Source organism: Cryptomeria japonica, chromosome 5 (assembly GCF_030272615.1).
Source record: "Cryptomeria japonica chromosome 5, Sugi_1.0, whole genome shotgun sequence".
Taxonomy (NCBI): Eukaryota; Viridiplantae; Streptophyta; class Pinopsida; order Cupressales; family Cupressaceae; genus Cryptomeria; species Cryptomeria japonica.
Genome location: NC_081409.1, coordinates 561,146,523 through 561,162,636, shown reverse-complemented (window position 1 = coordinate 561,162,636; position 16,114 = coordinate 561,146,523). Strand labels below are relative to the sequence as shown.

Sequence of the window (16,114 nt, the reverse complement as noted above, 5' to 3'; positions counted from 1 at the left end):
TAACAAAAATTACCCCCAGTTTCTACTAACAGACATCTGAGTGTATACAACAAAACGATAGCTCTGACGCACAAAAGAAACTACAATGCATACTGCAAGATCTACATTGATAATGAGTCCTTTCAACTGGAATTTTCACCACTCATTTCTTTGTAGTGTGGAATTTCAAGACAAGGTTAGTTTTAAGTCCCAAGTTGGATCTAAATTACTTCAGTTCATCTCAAAAAATATCCCAATTAGAGTACCATCAAACACAATCACCATGCGCATCATATCAGAAAAACAAGCCCACTATGCTGATATCCTGCGAGCATTTCACAAGGAAAAACTCAATGATAACACAAAGATGCAGACATATTTCATCATTCCTCTCTGTGCCCACAGACAGTTAGAAAGCTTTTCATTAGAAAATGCATTATATCATAGAATTATTCTACATGTGGTGTTAATTCTGTAAACATTTATCTGTGTAGGCTAACAGAAATAATAACCAAGCAGGCTCCTACTGGGTATCTCGGTGTCAAATGAGTGACACAACAAACCTGTCAAACATACTACAGCAAATGATGAACTGAACAACAATTGTTGTCTGTCCATGTGAATGCAATAGAAGGAAACTAAAAAACAATAGTATAGCAATTCTCAGTATGGTTTAATGCATTTTTGGTTTGATTTTATACAGAGGAATCGAACATAGAAATGGTGAATGGTATTAGTCTACAATTGTATCAGTTGGCATGACACAAACTTGGAGACTTGCACACAACTGGTTTCCGTCAACACCGTAATCCTTCAACAGTGACTCGGTGTATCATATGGACCAACTCCTGATATAAAACCTGTCTTCCTATTTGCAAATCTTCTGAAAATTCTTACTTTCAAGTTACTAATGATCACAAGGAAATTCAGTATCATTTTCAGTAACCTTAAAGGGCTGTGGATGCTGGCCTGCGCAATACAAGTTCCACATCTTATAATATGCCCTATCCAAATTCCGCACCTGTATGGCCAAAATTATGTTAACAGAAGATGGATAAAGCAAGCTCCTAATAAATTTACTGTATTGTTAACCAACTCAGACTAAAAAACAACCATAATATCCATTCCCTACCAAACTATAAGAAATCCAGACTCACCCAACGAGCAGTATCAAACAAAGGACACGTTAACCGAGCTGCTTTGAGTTTAGCCCTAAGGGTTTGCAGTCTCAGAGGAGACAGGGCAAGAGAAACAGCCTTGTCCTCATACTCTTGCATACTGATACATATGTTCAAGTGAGTTATCAAAACAAATCGCCTCAATAATAACAGAAGGCAAATAATGAACTAATAAAAATTATGGCAGAAACATGGTGCATACCTGCCAACTACCATCTCTTCGCCAAAACCTGTGGCGTGACACAAAGATCCAGCCACCCGTGTAGCCATCTTTTCAAGAGGTAAAGTTATCATAGGCAGACCAGCCCAAAGAATATCTGTACCAGTAGTGTGTGCGTTGCATAATGGTCTGGATACAATAAATACATGAAAAAAAATCATGAACAATTGATATCCAAAAAAGTGTTCATCCTAACAACTTTCTACAAATTTGAAGTTATCCAGGGTGAATTTCATGTAAGAAATTGCTATACAGAACTCACGTGTCAAGGAAAAGGTCAGCCAATGCACTGCGCCGTATATGTTCACTCTTAGCAGCTACATCAGTGAAAATAATCTGTTCAGGTCGAACACCCTGTGCAGCAGCAACTGCAAGACCAAATTTTCAATTAATACTTCACCAAATACAGTATGTTCATGCACAACACAAAAATATTTAAAACGGTACATACATGCTCGCACATTACTCTCGCCAGCAGCAGGAAATCTCAGAAGCCATAAGGCACTATGTGGTACACGCTTAAGAATATTGCACCTGCACATACAGAAATACATCCTACATTAAAATAGGCACATCAAAAAAGAAATGACACTCAAATACAGATAATACCACATCAATGCACTCCACATAAACATAAGAAATTGAGATTTATAAGTTGGAATAATATTTGATAAATAATAGCATTAGTCCGCCCTTTTTAATCAAAATATGGACATCATACAAGGTCATGTCATTAAAGTATACTAAATTACCATGTTGTGAAGATCTCTGGATCCATTTTGTAAAGCTGATTAAAGCATCCAAAAAGAAATTTGCCTTCTGGTAAACCATAATCTGTACGCTTGTGTTGGCAATTAGGGTCCAAGACATCACGATTTTTCTGGAAAAGAAAAGACTTGTAAATGTTATTACTAGAAACACTGAAAAACATTCAATTTGAAAAGCCCATAATCATTCTAAAAATCATTCAGCATTTATTACCTGCTTGTAATCATTGACAAAATAACAATGTGGCATATGAACGAGCTTCTCTGAATATATATGTGCAAAGCGCATGGGTGAAACAAACTGCACTCATCCATTTTACTTGGTTAATACACAAACCATAACAATGGGCATAGGCATATTTAAGATATTGATCCCATAAAATATATTGCTCTTTGTTCATAAATCAAAAACATTACCTTGGCAAATATCCCCCCACTATTATCTATTCCAAAACCCAAATTCTCCAAAGACTAATATGGTTACCTCATCTGTCACTAAGTAATGAATATAATCTGCACCAGTGGTCCCCGGAAATCCCATGTAAGATACTTGTATTGGAGCTGGTTGCATTGCAAAAATTTCATTCCGAGCACCCTGCATGAACAAAAGGATGCAAAGAAGAATACAGATAAAACTTCCAGTTAAAGAAAGTCATGTGCAACAGATGGCTCTTAAAGTTTTAAGAAAGAGTGGCAAAATTAGTACCTCAGCATCTCAAACCCTAGCAAAAACAACCCGGCTGATAAAATGAAATGGTTTAAGGTTACCTTCGTATATCCATTCAAGTTGACAAGAACTTGAATGTTATCCTCTGATATCATTCTTGCAATTACGTCAGATGAAAAAGATGAAACATCAATGAAGTGTTCTGCCTCTGCCTGTATGCGTTGTCTCCATTCACTGCCATCATTCTGGCTCAATGCATAGCAAAATACCTGAACATCCACAGCCACTTGATTGAGAACCATGGAAGATAGATCTCAATCAAAGTTCAGCACTTTCATACAAAATAGTCAAAAATTAGAAGCCATTCATAACAAACCTCAACGTACTCCCGATTGTGCATACCAAATACAGATCCCATGAGATGAGAGAGTGGGTGATTACCAAAATCACTACTCACGTACCTAATCAAACAAGCACTTGTAATATAATTTCAGCAAAAGTTGAGCCAAATTAATAGAAAATCTATGTGAAGAGCAACAAAAGTAAAAAAAAGGATGTGTAGCATACCCCACTCGAAGCCTGCCACTTCCACCTTCACTCTTAACAGGAATAGGAGGAGGATGATTGAAAGGTGGAAGACCAAAGCGAGATGCAATCAAAGTACAATGCTCAGCATACTTACGACTGTAAAATATGACTTGGTTAGTTTCCAAAACTACAATGTTGATTTGTAAATTCCAAACATATGATAAAATCTGGAACTTGCATACCTGATTTCCAAGGCAAGCATGGGGTCAATGGGGTATGCAATTGCATGAAATGGTTGCACACTAGGAAGAACGGAAAGCTGCAAAGATATCAACTAGAGCATTTCAGCAACTTAAATGATATAAATTACAGTAGAGCCACATTTCTAAATAAGCTTCCCAGCTAGCACAACCTTGATTTGCCGCCTTATAATTCCATCCACTTCCATAAATTTGCTATCCCGATCTTCCCAATTACATACACACTGATACAGACAAAATCAGACATTTTTATCAGAGAGACTATATTTACCCTTGCAATGCAACATAAAACTCATATTCTACTAATTCATAAATTTAAAAAATATTTTTTTGCATCAGAATTTATACCAACACATATATTAAATACATGTATCTAAAAGATGCCTATATTGGACTTATGCCATAAGTTAGGCGTCTCAAGATTGATATGTGTGTCTTCCAGGTAGATGCATATGAAATATCACTACTAGTTTATGAGGTTTACAAATTTTCAAGCTTGTTATACCTATCTATCACCACCCACAATTTAGTGAAATTTAAGTTTGACATGTAAATTGCTATTACGGAGTTTTTGTTATGCACTTACTCCATTACAAACCCGTTGCTTGCTGCCATTATAATTACACCTCTCCACATAAAAATATTATAACATATGGTAAAAAGAAATGTCCACTGCACTGCTCAATCATTAAGTTAAGCACTAGAAGGGTTGGAACAAGTCAATTAACAACATACAATAAGTAACAGATATGTACAGACCTGTAATGTATGTAAAAGGTTGCAAGTTGCTTCTGGAAAATCAGGTCGTAGTGTTAATGCCTGTTTGTAACTCTTCATAGCAGCTTCCACATGGCCACTGCAAGAATGTAGAAACAAAGCAACTTAAATATTATGTATCTTGCAAACAACTTGAGCATTACACCACCAAGTAGATACACCTTTACATTCCTACCTGTCCTTGTAAGCAGAAGCAAGATTTGCATGTGCTTCAGCCATGGTAGGTCTGATTGTCACAGCACGTATATAATCTTGAATTGCTTCACTAACACGACCTATCTCTTTTAATGTGTTTCCTCTATTTACAAGACCATCAGCTGCCGTTGGATCTATGCGAAGAACTTCATTATAGCAAGCAATAGCTTCCGCATAATGCCCCTGCCAATATAAATTTGTTGACTTGGAAACAGATTCCTAGATGCACCTTTAATTTCCTGCTAATTCTAAGAGTGGTATGTTAATGAGACATAAGTAATATCCATATTCCTACAGAACAAGGATAAAATAGCATGTACTTTTTTACCTGTTGTTTATATATTATTGCTAAATTACTATAAGGAGCAGACAAGCCTGTCGTGACAGCCAGCGTCGCTTTGTAGAAGTTAGCAGCTACATTGATCATATTCCTGCAATTGATTAAAATTAATAACAACTTTAGATGCAGAATTCAGTAAATGAAAAAAATTAATTTCAATTTCACTTGTGTACATTACAAGAATATACCCACTTTTCCAAAATTATCTTACCATTCCATATAAATGTTTCCAAGATTAGTAAGCGCCTGCGGGTGATTTGCTTGAAGAGTAAGACAAGACTGCACTTGCAAGCCAGGCACACCTTCATAAGGGTATAATTGAGATGATAGAACAGAGTGAAGAACATTATACAAAGCTTTTAGTCAATGCAAACAATACTGCTCGATGAACCAACTGGTTGCAACAAAAGCAAGTAGAATAAGAAATATGTTATGATTTGATCTTTATAGAACCAGAAGTCCAACCTGGTAACAGGCAATGGCTTCTTCCACTCTTCCAGCATCTTTCAGAGCATTTCCCTACACAATGTAAAATAGCAGTTTGCATTTTAGGTCATAAATCCATTAATCAGAAAGAAAAAAAAATCACTGCTAGTTTGGATAATCCAATTATAAGGCTAGCTTGATCTCAAACAGTTATATACTGGAAACATAAAAAACCCTAATGATGAAGCATTACAGGTCTGCTCTCATAAAGAATTCAAAGAAAATATCTTATACTCAACCTCCTTATAGTACTCACCAAGTTGTTGTAGGCCTCTAAGAATGCTGTATCCAGCATTATAGCTTGCCTGTAATGCATTATCGCCGACTCCAGTTCGCCTTGTTCATAATAAACGCTTGCCAAATTCCCTGCAACAACCATACCGTATCCACCAACTCCCTGTCACTAAACTCAACCTTACTACTTACCCAAGATGTCTTGCGCCTGATATTTCTTACTAAAGTAACCCATTACTCGTGGCAGCAGCTGAATTTGTCCAATTGTGCAAATAAGCAATACAGTTTACTGCTCCATTAAAATGCCTGGTGAAGATTGTGTAAATGCAGCCTCAGGGCATTGCTTAATGCCAGCTGAATGACTAAGTACAATGGTGATGGACACTAATTTAGCGACCATGGTACATGCACAACTCAGTTCAGATTCCTTGTTAGGACTCGAGAACAAACAAGCACTTGGGCAAACTACAGGCTGAGGCAAGCACTTTGTGCATGCCAACACTAGTGTTCCAGTCCGCGCACCTCCATGAAAGAAAAAGATGAGACAAGCAGAAACCAGAAGGGTATTGTTAGGAAGCAATATGTTTAGACAGGTCTTAAAAGCCGGGAATGCAAGCAAATATCACCCAAAACATAGAACTTCCAACCATACAGGGATACAACAGCACACAACATAGCACAGAATTTGACAATCACGTGATGAAGCCCCCCGCTACCCAAGCCTTGTAAAAGATATATCGCTTGAATTTTTGAAGGAAGACTTACCATAAGCAATTGCATAGTCAGGCCTTATTTGAATGGCTCGCTTATAGCACAGAATTGCCTCTTGAGGCCTTCCCATCGCCTGAAATTGTAAATATAAAATAAACATCTGAATTTTCACAGCCGAAAGTGAATAGAATACTATAGTAAAGCTCTAAACAACAAAAAACAATTTACCTTAAGTACATTCCCTTGATTCAAGTGAGCATCAGCAAAATTAGGTTTAAGTTTGATTGCTTCCTGCATATAAAAACCAACAATCAAGTTCAGAATCGCAAAAGACAAACTGTTCTAGGAAGATGTTCCACATGGAAAAATACCCATGAAAACAAAAAGAAAATATACAATCTTGTGCCGCGTCTTGCTCGTTTAGGACATTTGCTTCTTCAAGGATAGAAAAACCAAAAAGTAATCTTTGAAATATATTAGCAATAGCATATCGGTTAACCTTATAATATGCAAGGGCTTTCGTATAATCTCCTGCTTCCATAAATAGGCCAGCCAAATTTGACCATGCAATTGCAAAAGTTGGCTGTATGCGCAATGCTTCCATATAGCATAGGTATGCCTGTTCATGTTAATAAAAATGTTCAGCAATTTACTAAATTCAACAGTTTACACCGAAGAAGCAAATTTGAAATTGCCAACCAGACCAGCTTAAAATATGTTAGCTCACAAATCCCTGTACCATGCTTAAAACTGCAGCAGTCAAGTTGTGAATTTATATTAACCAGCAAACTATTAAGAGAAAAACATAAAAGCTTACATGTTGAGTTAATCCCTGTGCCTTCAACAGATTTCCAAGGTTGCTGTGTGCATCAACCTGTATAGCATAACATAAAAATTACAATCAGAATTCAATTGTGTCTTAAAGTCCATACAAAATGTACAATTTCAAAGGAAAAAGCTTACAAGACGAGGATTGAGATGAAGAGCTTGACGGCAACATTCTGCAGCTTCACTCAACCTTCCTTTCCGCATGTATGCACTGGCCAGATTGGACCATGCATCACAGAAGTTTGGCCGTAACTTCAAAACAAAATTGGAAAAACGTAAATAAAGAAAAATGTAAACACAAAATGAGGAACTTATTGAGACTTGATGTTCTAGCCAAACAACATAAAGTGCAGCAATATGCAATTCAAAAAAAGCTACAAAAATGTACAGCCTGAGTTGGCCTAGTGGTGGAGAACTTGTGTTCTTGAAAGAGAGGTCACAAGTTCAAATCCCACAAGGGGGTAGGGTATGTACATCTTATCGGCTTCAGCCCATTACCTATCAAAGAAATAATAAAAAGAAAGAAAAAAATTAAAAAATTAAAAAAAGCTAAAAAATAAAAACTTCTTCAACAATCCAACTTAATGATTTGTAACATAACTACAAGAAGAAAAAATTAAAGTTTAAACAATCCCTGCCACTAAAAATCAAAGAAAAGAATAACTGGATCTTCCTACAGGTTATGTATTGTGCATTCAATGGGATGCATATTAAATGACACCCAAACTGACACAGCTAATATTCATGGAAAGATGTCAAAGCCTATGTGTGTTTCAAAAGATGACGAACATCAAAAACCTGACCTTAATAGCAAAATAGTAAGTCATTGCAGAGAGTTCAAAAAAACTGGTGATGTGCTAGTTAAATTTACAAATTATAGAATCCGAACTCAGCAAAAAACTGGTTAATCACAAGTAATTGCAAACCACTGGTTGCGCTGTGCTGATTTGTACCAGCACACTTGAGTTTATTAGTTGGCCTAATTTTTTGGTCAAAAAAACAGCTTCACAGATTACAGAACAACCTGTGGTTTTCTCTTGCATTAAACAAAAAACCTCTGCTTTCTTCTAGAAGTACCTGTTTATTTTTCATTTTCCCATCATTTTCTCAACTTCACACACCAATAACAATCAATTTCAGACTTTGAAAGTAACAACTAACATTGAATTTTTATTGACGTCTTGCAATTTTTCCATATTTTATAGTATTTGCAGTATTTTAGTTTGCTGTGTTTTTCTTGTGATTTTCCCACTTTTAACTCATGTAATTGAATTCCATTTATGCTTCCAGTTTGTCGTGTTAATGCAATCCAAATAGCCCTTTCTTCTCATTGTGGATGTTTCAATTAACTTATCATATGACTTCATATTGCTTGTAAATCATTACTTTGTAGTTTCTTCTTCATTTTAAACCTACGTCCTTCCACAAAATCAGAAAAAATAACCAGGTCTTGTTCAGGGTCAATGTCACCAAGCCAAATTCTAGCCCAGCAGAAAATACTACCATCCTTAAACCATCACCAACCCCATTTCACTTATTCAGTTCCCGACAACTTCAAATCTCTTTATTGAAGTCATCTAATAAAAGCATTATAGACAAATTTTAGCCAGTGGAGAATTACATTTAAAAGGACTAATAAAACACCAATAACTCCATTATGCCAAAAGAACCAATCAAAAATTTGAATAAATGACCTACCATTACTCATAAATTAATCCAGTACCAGTCTACAAAAATCCAGAGGGTTTTAGATATACCTCAATAGCAATCAAATATAACTGAATAGCCAGGTCAATGTTGCCTTTCTCCTGGAACAGAAATAACAAGAGTAATGATATCAACTTTCCATGCACAATGAGTCACTACATTTATATTGAGTCAAATCAGTTAACAGAATTGGCAAATATTACTTGGGCCATCTAACTTTGTAGAGCAGAAAACAATACCTTCCAAGCATTGGCCATATTCCCAAAACACTCGGCAAATTGAGGATCAATTCTAATCGCCTCCTCGTTTTTGGCAATGCACATATCAAAATCATGCAGCTGCCCAGATATCAAAATTAAAACATTCATTAGCTGTACAAATAACAAAAATAGATGTAGCTTGGGACTTGTATCTCATTATTGATAAGACAAGCCATCATAAACAATCACTCCATAAATTTCCAAGTCTCGTGAAAATGACAGTGTTTTGATTTCACCCTTAAAAACTTCGCATAGCAAAAAACTGATATGCCACATGCATCCAAACACACCAATATGAACAGGACAAACTAATTAAAGAAGAAGATTATGATTTCAAAACTCCAAAGAACTCAATTCCACTTAATGGATCAGCATACCTGATAATATATTGCTCCAAGAAGAAGAAGATTGTCTGTACGTTGAGGATTCTTGTCATAAACAGCATTGGAATGTTCCAATGCCTGCGCATAGCTGCCAGCTTTGTATTTTTGATGAGCAAGAGCCAACAACATATCTTCATCTACTGTAGCAAGAGCAAAGACTCGATCTTAATAATTCTTGAAATGTACACACATAGTTAATAGTAAGCATAAATAACAAATGATTGCAAAATTACGGTTCATTACACTACGAGATTCCATAGGAAAAATCAGCGAACTTTCCTCATGTCAATAACTCTTTTATAAAATAATGGTAATGATATACTTTTTGAGTGAGACCCACTAATGTAGCATTAAAATACAAATGTCTTAGCCTTGTTTTCATAGAAAAAACAATTGGAAATCATGCATGATGACAAAGACTTGAGAAACAGAATGAATTCACGTTCATGCGTTTTGGAGTTGGACTTGCTCCTTCTATGGTGGGCTTTGGTAGACGTGCATCAACATCTTAATAATCAATTATGCATTACCAATCTTTGAAGAGGCAAGACTTGAAAAGGACGAAAGATTTCTAATCTGAATTACTGGGAGATGTTCCACAGACAAATCCATGAATTCTATTCTTTTGGTTGGGTGGTCAAGTAGAAAACATCAAAGACTCATCATTTTAATCGAAATATCAAACTCTTGTAAATACTATCCTACGTATAATTGATTTTCTAAACATTCTTTGTACGAAACATTAAGAATTTTAATAAACCACTTTTTTCAATTTTTTCTTTATATCATGAATTTATATTGAACCACAACAAAAGCAAATCATTAATAAATCACAAATGTATAGAATTTAGACCACTGAAATTGTTTGTTGTTTAACAAAATTTGCACCATTTTTTTAGATCTTTTCTCAAGAAAGTGCAGATAGATATATCCTCTTATATAGAGACATAAATTTATGCTCCTTGAGCTTACAAATGTAAACTTATTTTGTCAATCTGTTTAAAATTACCACCCTGAATATTTTTAACCTTGGTTACTTTTGTTAACTTGATAAACTTAATTATAACACACTTGAAATCTTTACCTTTGCTTTTAAATTTTTCTTTGTTACAAAACATAATCAATTGGGGTATGAAAAACTTCAAGAAAGCGAATCCAAATTGCTTCTTTCCATAAAATCACAAGTATCAAAATAGGAAAATGCTTTCATTGTAAACGAACTTGCTTTCTAGAGGTTGCCCCCTCAAAGCAACGATACTTTTAATGCTTCAACAATTCAGTATTTCTCAGCTCGCCCCATTACCTATATATCATATTAGCTATACTATGCACTACAGTCTGCATAAACTAATTATTATTTAAACAAATTCAACTTCTATAGCAGCACTTCAGTCAAACTTGGACTTACCAAAAAAGGCATCCAAAGTTGACAACATTAGTGAATAATACTACAAACATATAATTATGAAGTCTACGCATAAATTGGGTCAATTACCACATCTAATTATGTGTGTATGGTGTGGAACAACAAACTATGTTGGGTACAAGCCCCATGTGAATTTGTGACATCTAAATCCAAGGTCTGCAAACAGATGAAATTTACCAAGTCACAAGAAGTCCGACAAAACTGAAAATATCTGAAGACTTGCTTCAAGAATTGGCTCCATATTCTCTGCTTTCATGTTTTGAAGTATCAAGGCATGATAGTTAGCCAATAGGCCTCTTATGTGGGAATTCAGTCCCTTAAAAAGTGTACCACGCCATTTTCTTTTAAATTGTCAGATATTTTTTTAATAATCACCAGAATTGTGTTCAATAAACATTGCATTTGATGCTAGCAGATCATTTATTTCTTGTATCTGCCATTGTAACTGCATCGGGTGGAAGATTGTAAAAAATCTAGTTGCTATAAATTTATACTAAACATAAATCATATGCAGAAACCACCAAAGAATGTATCCCCCAATCCAAACGAGTTAAAGAATATATCTCACGAAAACTGCAAGCCAAAACAGCAACAACACATGGTTCTCGAGAACATCCAATGTCACCACAAGCCCATTCTACCTCCATATGAACTGTACCACCAACTATAAAGCTGCCATCCTCATGATATTATTGATATTATCATATTATTACTTGTGTGCAGCAAGAGGTTACTGTCTTACTGTCTCACTTCACAATCACTCCATATCGTCTTTTTTAATGAAACGCTTGCTTAAAGCTTCAGAATAACTTCGATTGTACTATAATGTACAGCACGTGAGGATCTTCTATTTCCATCTAAAGGCCCAATTATCTATTTATTTTTGAATGATTGTGTTTCTGCTGTGGAAATGCATTGCTTTTTATATTTTGATGCTGAAGAGCTCACACAATCAAATCCCTTAGTTTCTGATTTTTTAACTAGGTATTCCAAATCAACTATAGTGAAATTGTGAAAAGTAATAACGATATTTTCATTGTTGTAAGGATTTCATTCCAGCCTAGGTAGTAGTTTATTGCATGTGATAATAGGTTTCAAAAAGAATTGCAAAGGTAAGTGTTTTGAGGTTACTTATAATTACCGAGAGTAAATACACACCTTACAAGACGCTATTTCTATACAAGTATTCTTGTGATATACCTATATATATATATAGGTTTCAATAAAGACAAGGACAATATTGATACAAAGGTTAGCCATAAAGAGGACAAATGTACTAATACAAGAAATATAACAAAAATGAATGAAACAAAATTTTGATAAAAGGAATAATATATCTTCTATTGTATTTTTCCATTTGTAATCTCTAACATATTACTTAAAATATAATTTACTATCCATGTACCCAATGCACCTCCTTAAAGTGTAAGTATAAATTATCCAATCATCAAAATTGCTTCATTTTAATGGATAATAAATTATTCTCAGAGGAAAGCACTTCAAATAAAACATATTCATTTTTCAGATATGTAGTTTTGTTCAAGCTGATTTGAATGCCTCGACCTTGGGCCAGTAAATCCAAGGTAGAAGACGCACCTGCTGAAACAATGAATCGTCCTGAATTGATCGTAAGCGCTCTAAAATTGTTTTCAATCTGTGTTGAACATGGTAAGCCCGGGTCCCCATCCCCATCTTGTCTCAGCACTGCATTGCATCACTCTATTCATTTTCAATCTTATCTTCAACCATTAAAAATTTAAAACATACTAACCTAAAAAGAGATTTAACTTCCAATTACAATTTTTGTCTAATTAAAATTAGAAATTATATTTTAGTTCTCGAAAGCGACACCTCTTGATGCACTTCCAATCTTCTAATAGATAGCTGCCCATAGACTTAATTGCCCTATAGATATCCCCTTAAGATATTATATTATATTGCAATTATAAAGCAATCACGATAATAATATCTTATAAATCACTAATGATTCTAATTTCATATAATAGCCTAATATCATAAGGCTTCAGTTCTAATGGCAACAGTAGACATAGCTAAAATGTTAGATCACGATCAAGGCATAATATGACTATAAATGAATTGTAATTGAATAGATGTTAGGTATTACTTTTCTTAATATTATGTATGTTTTTAAAATAAATGCATGTTCATATATCCAATACAAATTTTTGATGTACGTTTTTTCACACTCAAATCAATTAGTTCTAGAATTGTTATACAGTAGATTGCAAAACTACTCTCTGCACTGCCTCCATCTGCACTTTGGGTTTCTCTTACTCCTCAATTTTTGATCCACCACCATCTCAAATTCGGAAATTCCCAATCAGGACACTAGAACATGCTCCCCTGCACAATTGAACACAAGACAATCAAATCCCTTTTTCTGCTAAGCATCTCAAAAAACCAGTCTGAAGTTCTAAACATCCCCTTGATCTTCAACATGTGGAAATTGTGCTCTTTATATAACCAATTTCCAGCTCATCTGAGATCAGAAAATTTAGAATATAATTTCTTGTCAACCAAAATTTTCTCCAATTTTCCCTACTGGAATACCTATAGTACCCCCTAACAGTACAAGTGCCAGTTATGGATTGCGGAGTATACCACTACCAGATACAAAGGCAAGTTGGTATTTTTCTCTTTGATGTAACTGTCATTTCAGCTTATGTCAATTAGAATTGCAAGCCATGTTGATTATGTTTACTATAATATATATTGTATGTTAGCCCTTTAATCTTTGACTCTGTCATTGATTTTCAATTTTTAATTTACAAAGGTGTGTTAGCCTTCCACTCTTTAAGATGTTAGTAGTTTCAGACAGATTGAATCAAAGGATACGTCAATTGTGTGATTGCTCAAATATGCATTACAAAGATCTGTTATCCCTTCACTCTAACACATTTACAGCTGGTTTCAAATATTTACCACTTGTGTTCCAGTAATTTCCACAATTGTCTGTGTGGAATAAGACAAAATATTCCCAAGCAAGCAAATGCAACGTCATTTAATATCCTGTCATCTCTTTTATGCACCTTCATAATAAATCAAACCTTATATTATCGTTGTATGTTTTTAAACCAACGGCCCAACCGAAAGTCTATAGGACAAATGGCAAAGAGTCAACATACATAAAATATACAAAGAAAGTATTACTTACATTAAATGTGATTCCTTCTAATGATTAGTATGACTACTGTAGCAACTTATACAAATATAGAACTGTAGATTTTATGTTCTATACTCCCAGGGTAGTTTCATAAATGTCTCTCATCTCCAAGAGCCTGTTGGGATTCAAGTTTCTCATAATAAATGACATTTGCATTATTTCATTCGAAATCTAGCCCGTGCGCATTTAAAAAATAATAATTGTAGTATTGAAAGAGCTTACGTTGGTAAAAGAGCAAATGGGAAGTCCAAGGTCAAAACCAAGAGTCATGATAAAGTATCGAAATTGGTCCTTGGATTAAAAACACTGCATAAAAAAGTCGACGAGTAGTGCAAACTCTGGGTGGTTACGACCAAGGAGACACCCATTATTCGTAGTATCTAAGCCAAAACTTCTCCAGAAAACAAAGGAGGAGCGAATTTAACGCAACAAAAAATAAGAACATATACGACTTATATATTTTGTTCTTAAGGAACTTATCACATATTATTTCATAGATATCAAAGATTTTATTGGCATATAAGATGCCCTTCTCTATGTCGAGAAAGATGGACTGCAGATAATGTGAAAATGGAAGCTGTTACAGTTAAGTATAAAATTAAAATCCCCAGAAAACAGGAGACTTTTTATAACACATCCAATTATTAAATGTGGCGTATCACGACAGAAAAGGCACACCCTTGTTAGTGACATTAAGGCAGATAGTTACCCATAAAAGAAATTTATCAAATCCTTTTTCAACAATCAATAACCAGAGAAATTGTTCTAGGTCGTCCGTGAAATATCAATAAACACTTAGTTTTTTGTGGGTTAAAAAATACTGAAAGTCTGAAACCTGTGATCCAGAACAAGCTCTCACAGGCTTACTTGCAAATAGGAGGATAAATATGCCAGTAAATGATCTTAAAGTCATAAATTTCCAAACAGCCATATTAACATCAATAAATTGCTCAACAAAACGAAGAATACAAATATAAAAATAAGAGAAAAGACCGATTTTGATCCTCGTCAAATAAACAAGATCAAAACAAAATCTTACAAACCATTTTAACATTACTCCACGATGCAGAAAATCGAAAAAAATTAATCAATGCATAAGATCGATTTCAAAGAACCGTTTTTTGTCCATTAAACGAAATAAATATAAGAATGTGTATGCAGAACCTTTTGTTTGCAGGATTGAAAATAAACAAAAATTTCCAAATACCTTCTCGAGATTCAATGCTCTGCGACGTCTGATTAGTCGCAGTCGATTCCGACTTCTGCAAAAAAAGTTCTCCCTTCTCTATTTTAAAAAGCTCTCTTCCATAGCCGCTGGGATTCGAACCCTGAGCCTGCGGCTGTCTAATATTATTTTGCACAGACAGCATCATTTTCAACCTACACTGAAACCCTAACTCGATCACTGAAACCAGAACAATAAATTACCTTTACTAGCCAGCCGCAGAATTTCCCCCAATATATTCAATTCAATGCAATTATTTTCTCCATCTCAAAAAAATATCATCGCACACATCACAATATCCCTCGAAACCAACATATACACGCTGTACATTTTCATAAGCCGCCCATTAAAATGTATATAAATAGTATATATATAGGCCGACGAAGAAAGGTGCAGGGTTATTCCAGAGCCGTCTCTTTAAAGGCTAGCGCATTTGGCGCATGGGTTTTTACGCTTTTTACCGTGGTGAAAGCCTAAGAAACGGGTTAAAAAAATGTCCGGCGCAAAAACCGTTGCTGTCAATTGTAGCGGAAAAGGTAAATTCCACGTGGCAGGTGCAGAGGATGACACGCGTAGGCGGTGGATTAACTAGATTGGAATGGTTTTTTTGCGTCCGGCGTTGAGATGATGACAAGAAAGAAAACGTCGGTAGTTTGTTCTTGCGAAGGTGGGCGGTAAAATCATGAGGACCGTCCGATGTGATATTTGCATGCGTTAGAGCCGTCCGATGTGTCCCTTTCCCCGTCTTCGTGTCATTAA

At 35.1% G+C, this 16,114-nt stretch overlaps 1 protein-coding gene across 4 annotated transcripts; it reads right to left on the bottom strand.

Annotated features, from left to right (window-relative positions):
* Nucleotides 1-388: 388 nt before the first annotated feature.
* Nucleotides 389-15,755, bottom strand: LOC131077725 (probable UDP-N-acetylglucosamine--peptide N-acetylglucosaminyltransferase SEC). Of its 4 annotated transcripts, none has more exons than XM_058015265.2 (29): nucleotides 15,338-15,755; nucleotides 12,543-12,650; nucleotides 9,515-9,660; nucleotides 9,117-9,215; nucleotides 8,928-8,978; nucleotides 7,306-7,422; nucleotides 7,160-7,216; nucleotides 6,842-6,961; nucleotides 6,571-6,633; nucleotides 6,397-6,475; nucleotides 5,654-5,763; nucleotides 5,377-5,430; nucleotides 5,123-5,190; nucleotides 4,900-5,002; nucleotides 4,552-4,754; nucleotides 4,359-4,455; nucleotides 3,752-3,823; nucleotides 3,582-3,658; nucleotides 3,379-3,495; nucleotides 3,188-3,272; nucleotides 2,913-3,080; nucleotides 2,629-2,739; nucleotides 2,359-2,445; nucleotides 2,130-2,257; nucleotides 1,829-1,911; nucleotides 1,640-1,745; nucleotides 1,360-1,506; nucleotides 1,137-1,257; nucleotides 389-1,000 (listed from the first exon to the last, which is right to left on the bottom strand). In XM_058015265.2, exons 1-29 carry the CDS (start codon nucleotides 15,501-15,503, stop codon nucleotides 887-889), a joined length of 3,057 nt encoding a protein of 1,018 aa, XP_057871248.1. In that variant the 5' UTR covers nucleotides 15,504-15,755; the 3' UTR covers nucleotides 389-886. The 4 variants fall into 4 exon arrangements, with proteins under 4 accessions (XP_057871248.1, XP_057871249.1, XP_057871250.1 ...); XM_058015266.2 differs by having other exon boundaries at nucleotides 9,515-9,657; XM_058015267.2 differs by lacking the exon at nucleotides 12,543-12,650.
* Nucleotides 15,756-16,114: the final 359 nt, after the last annotated feature.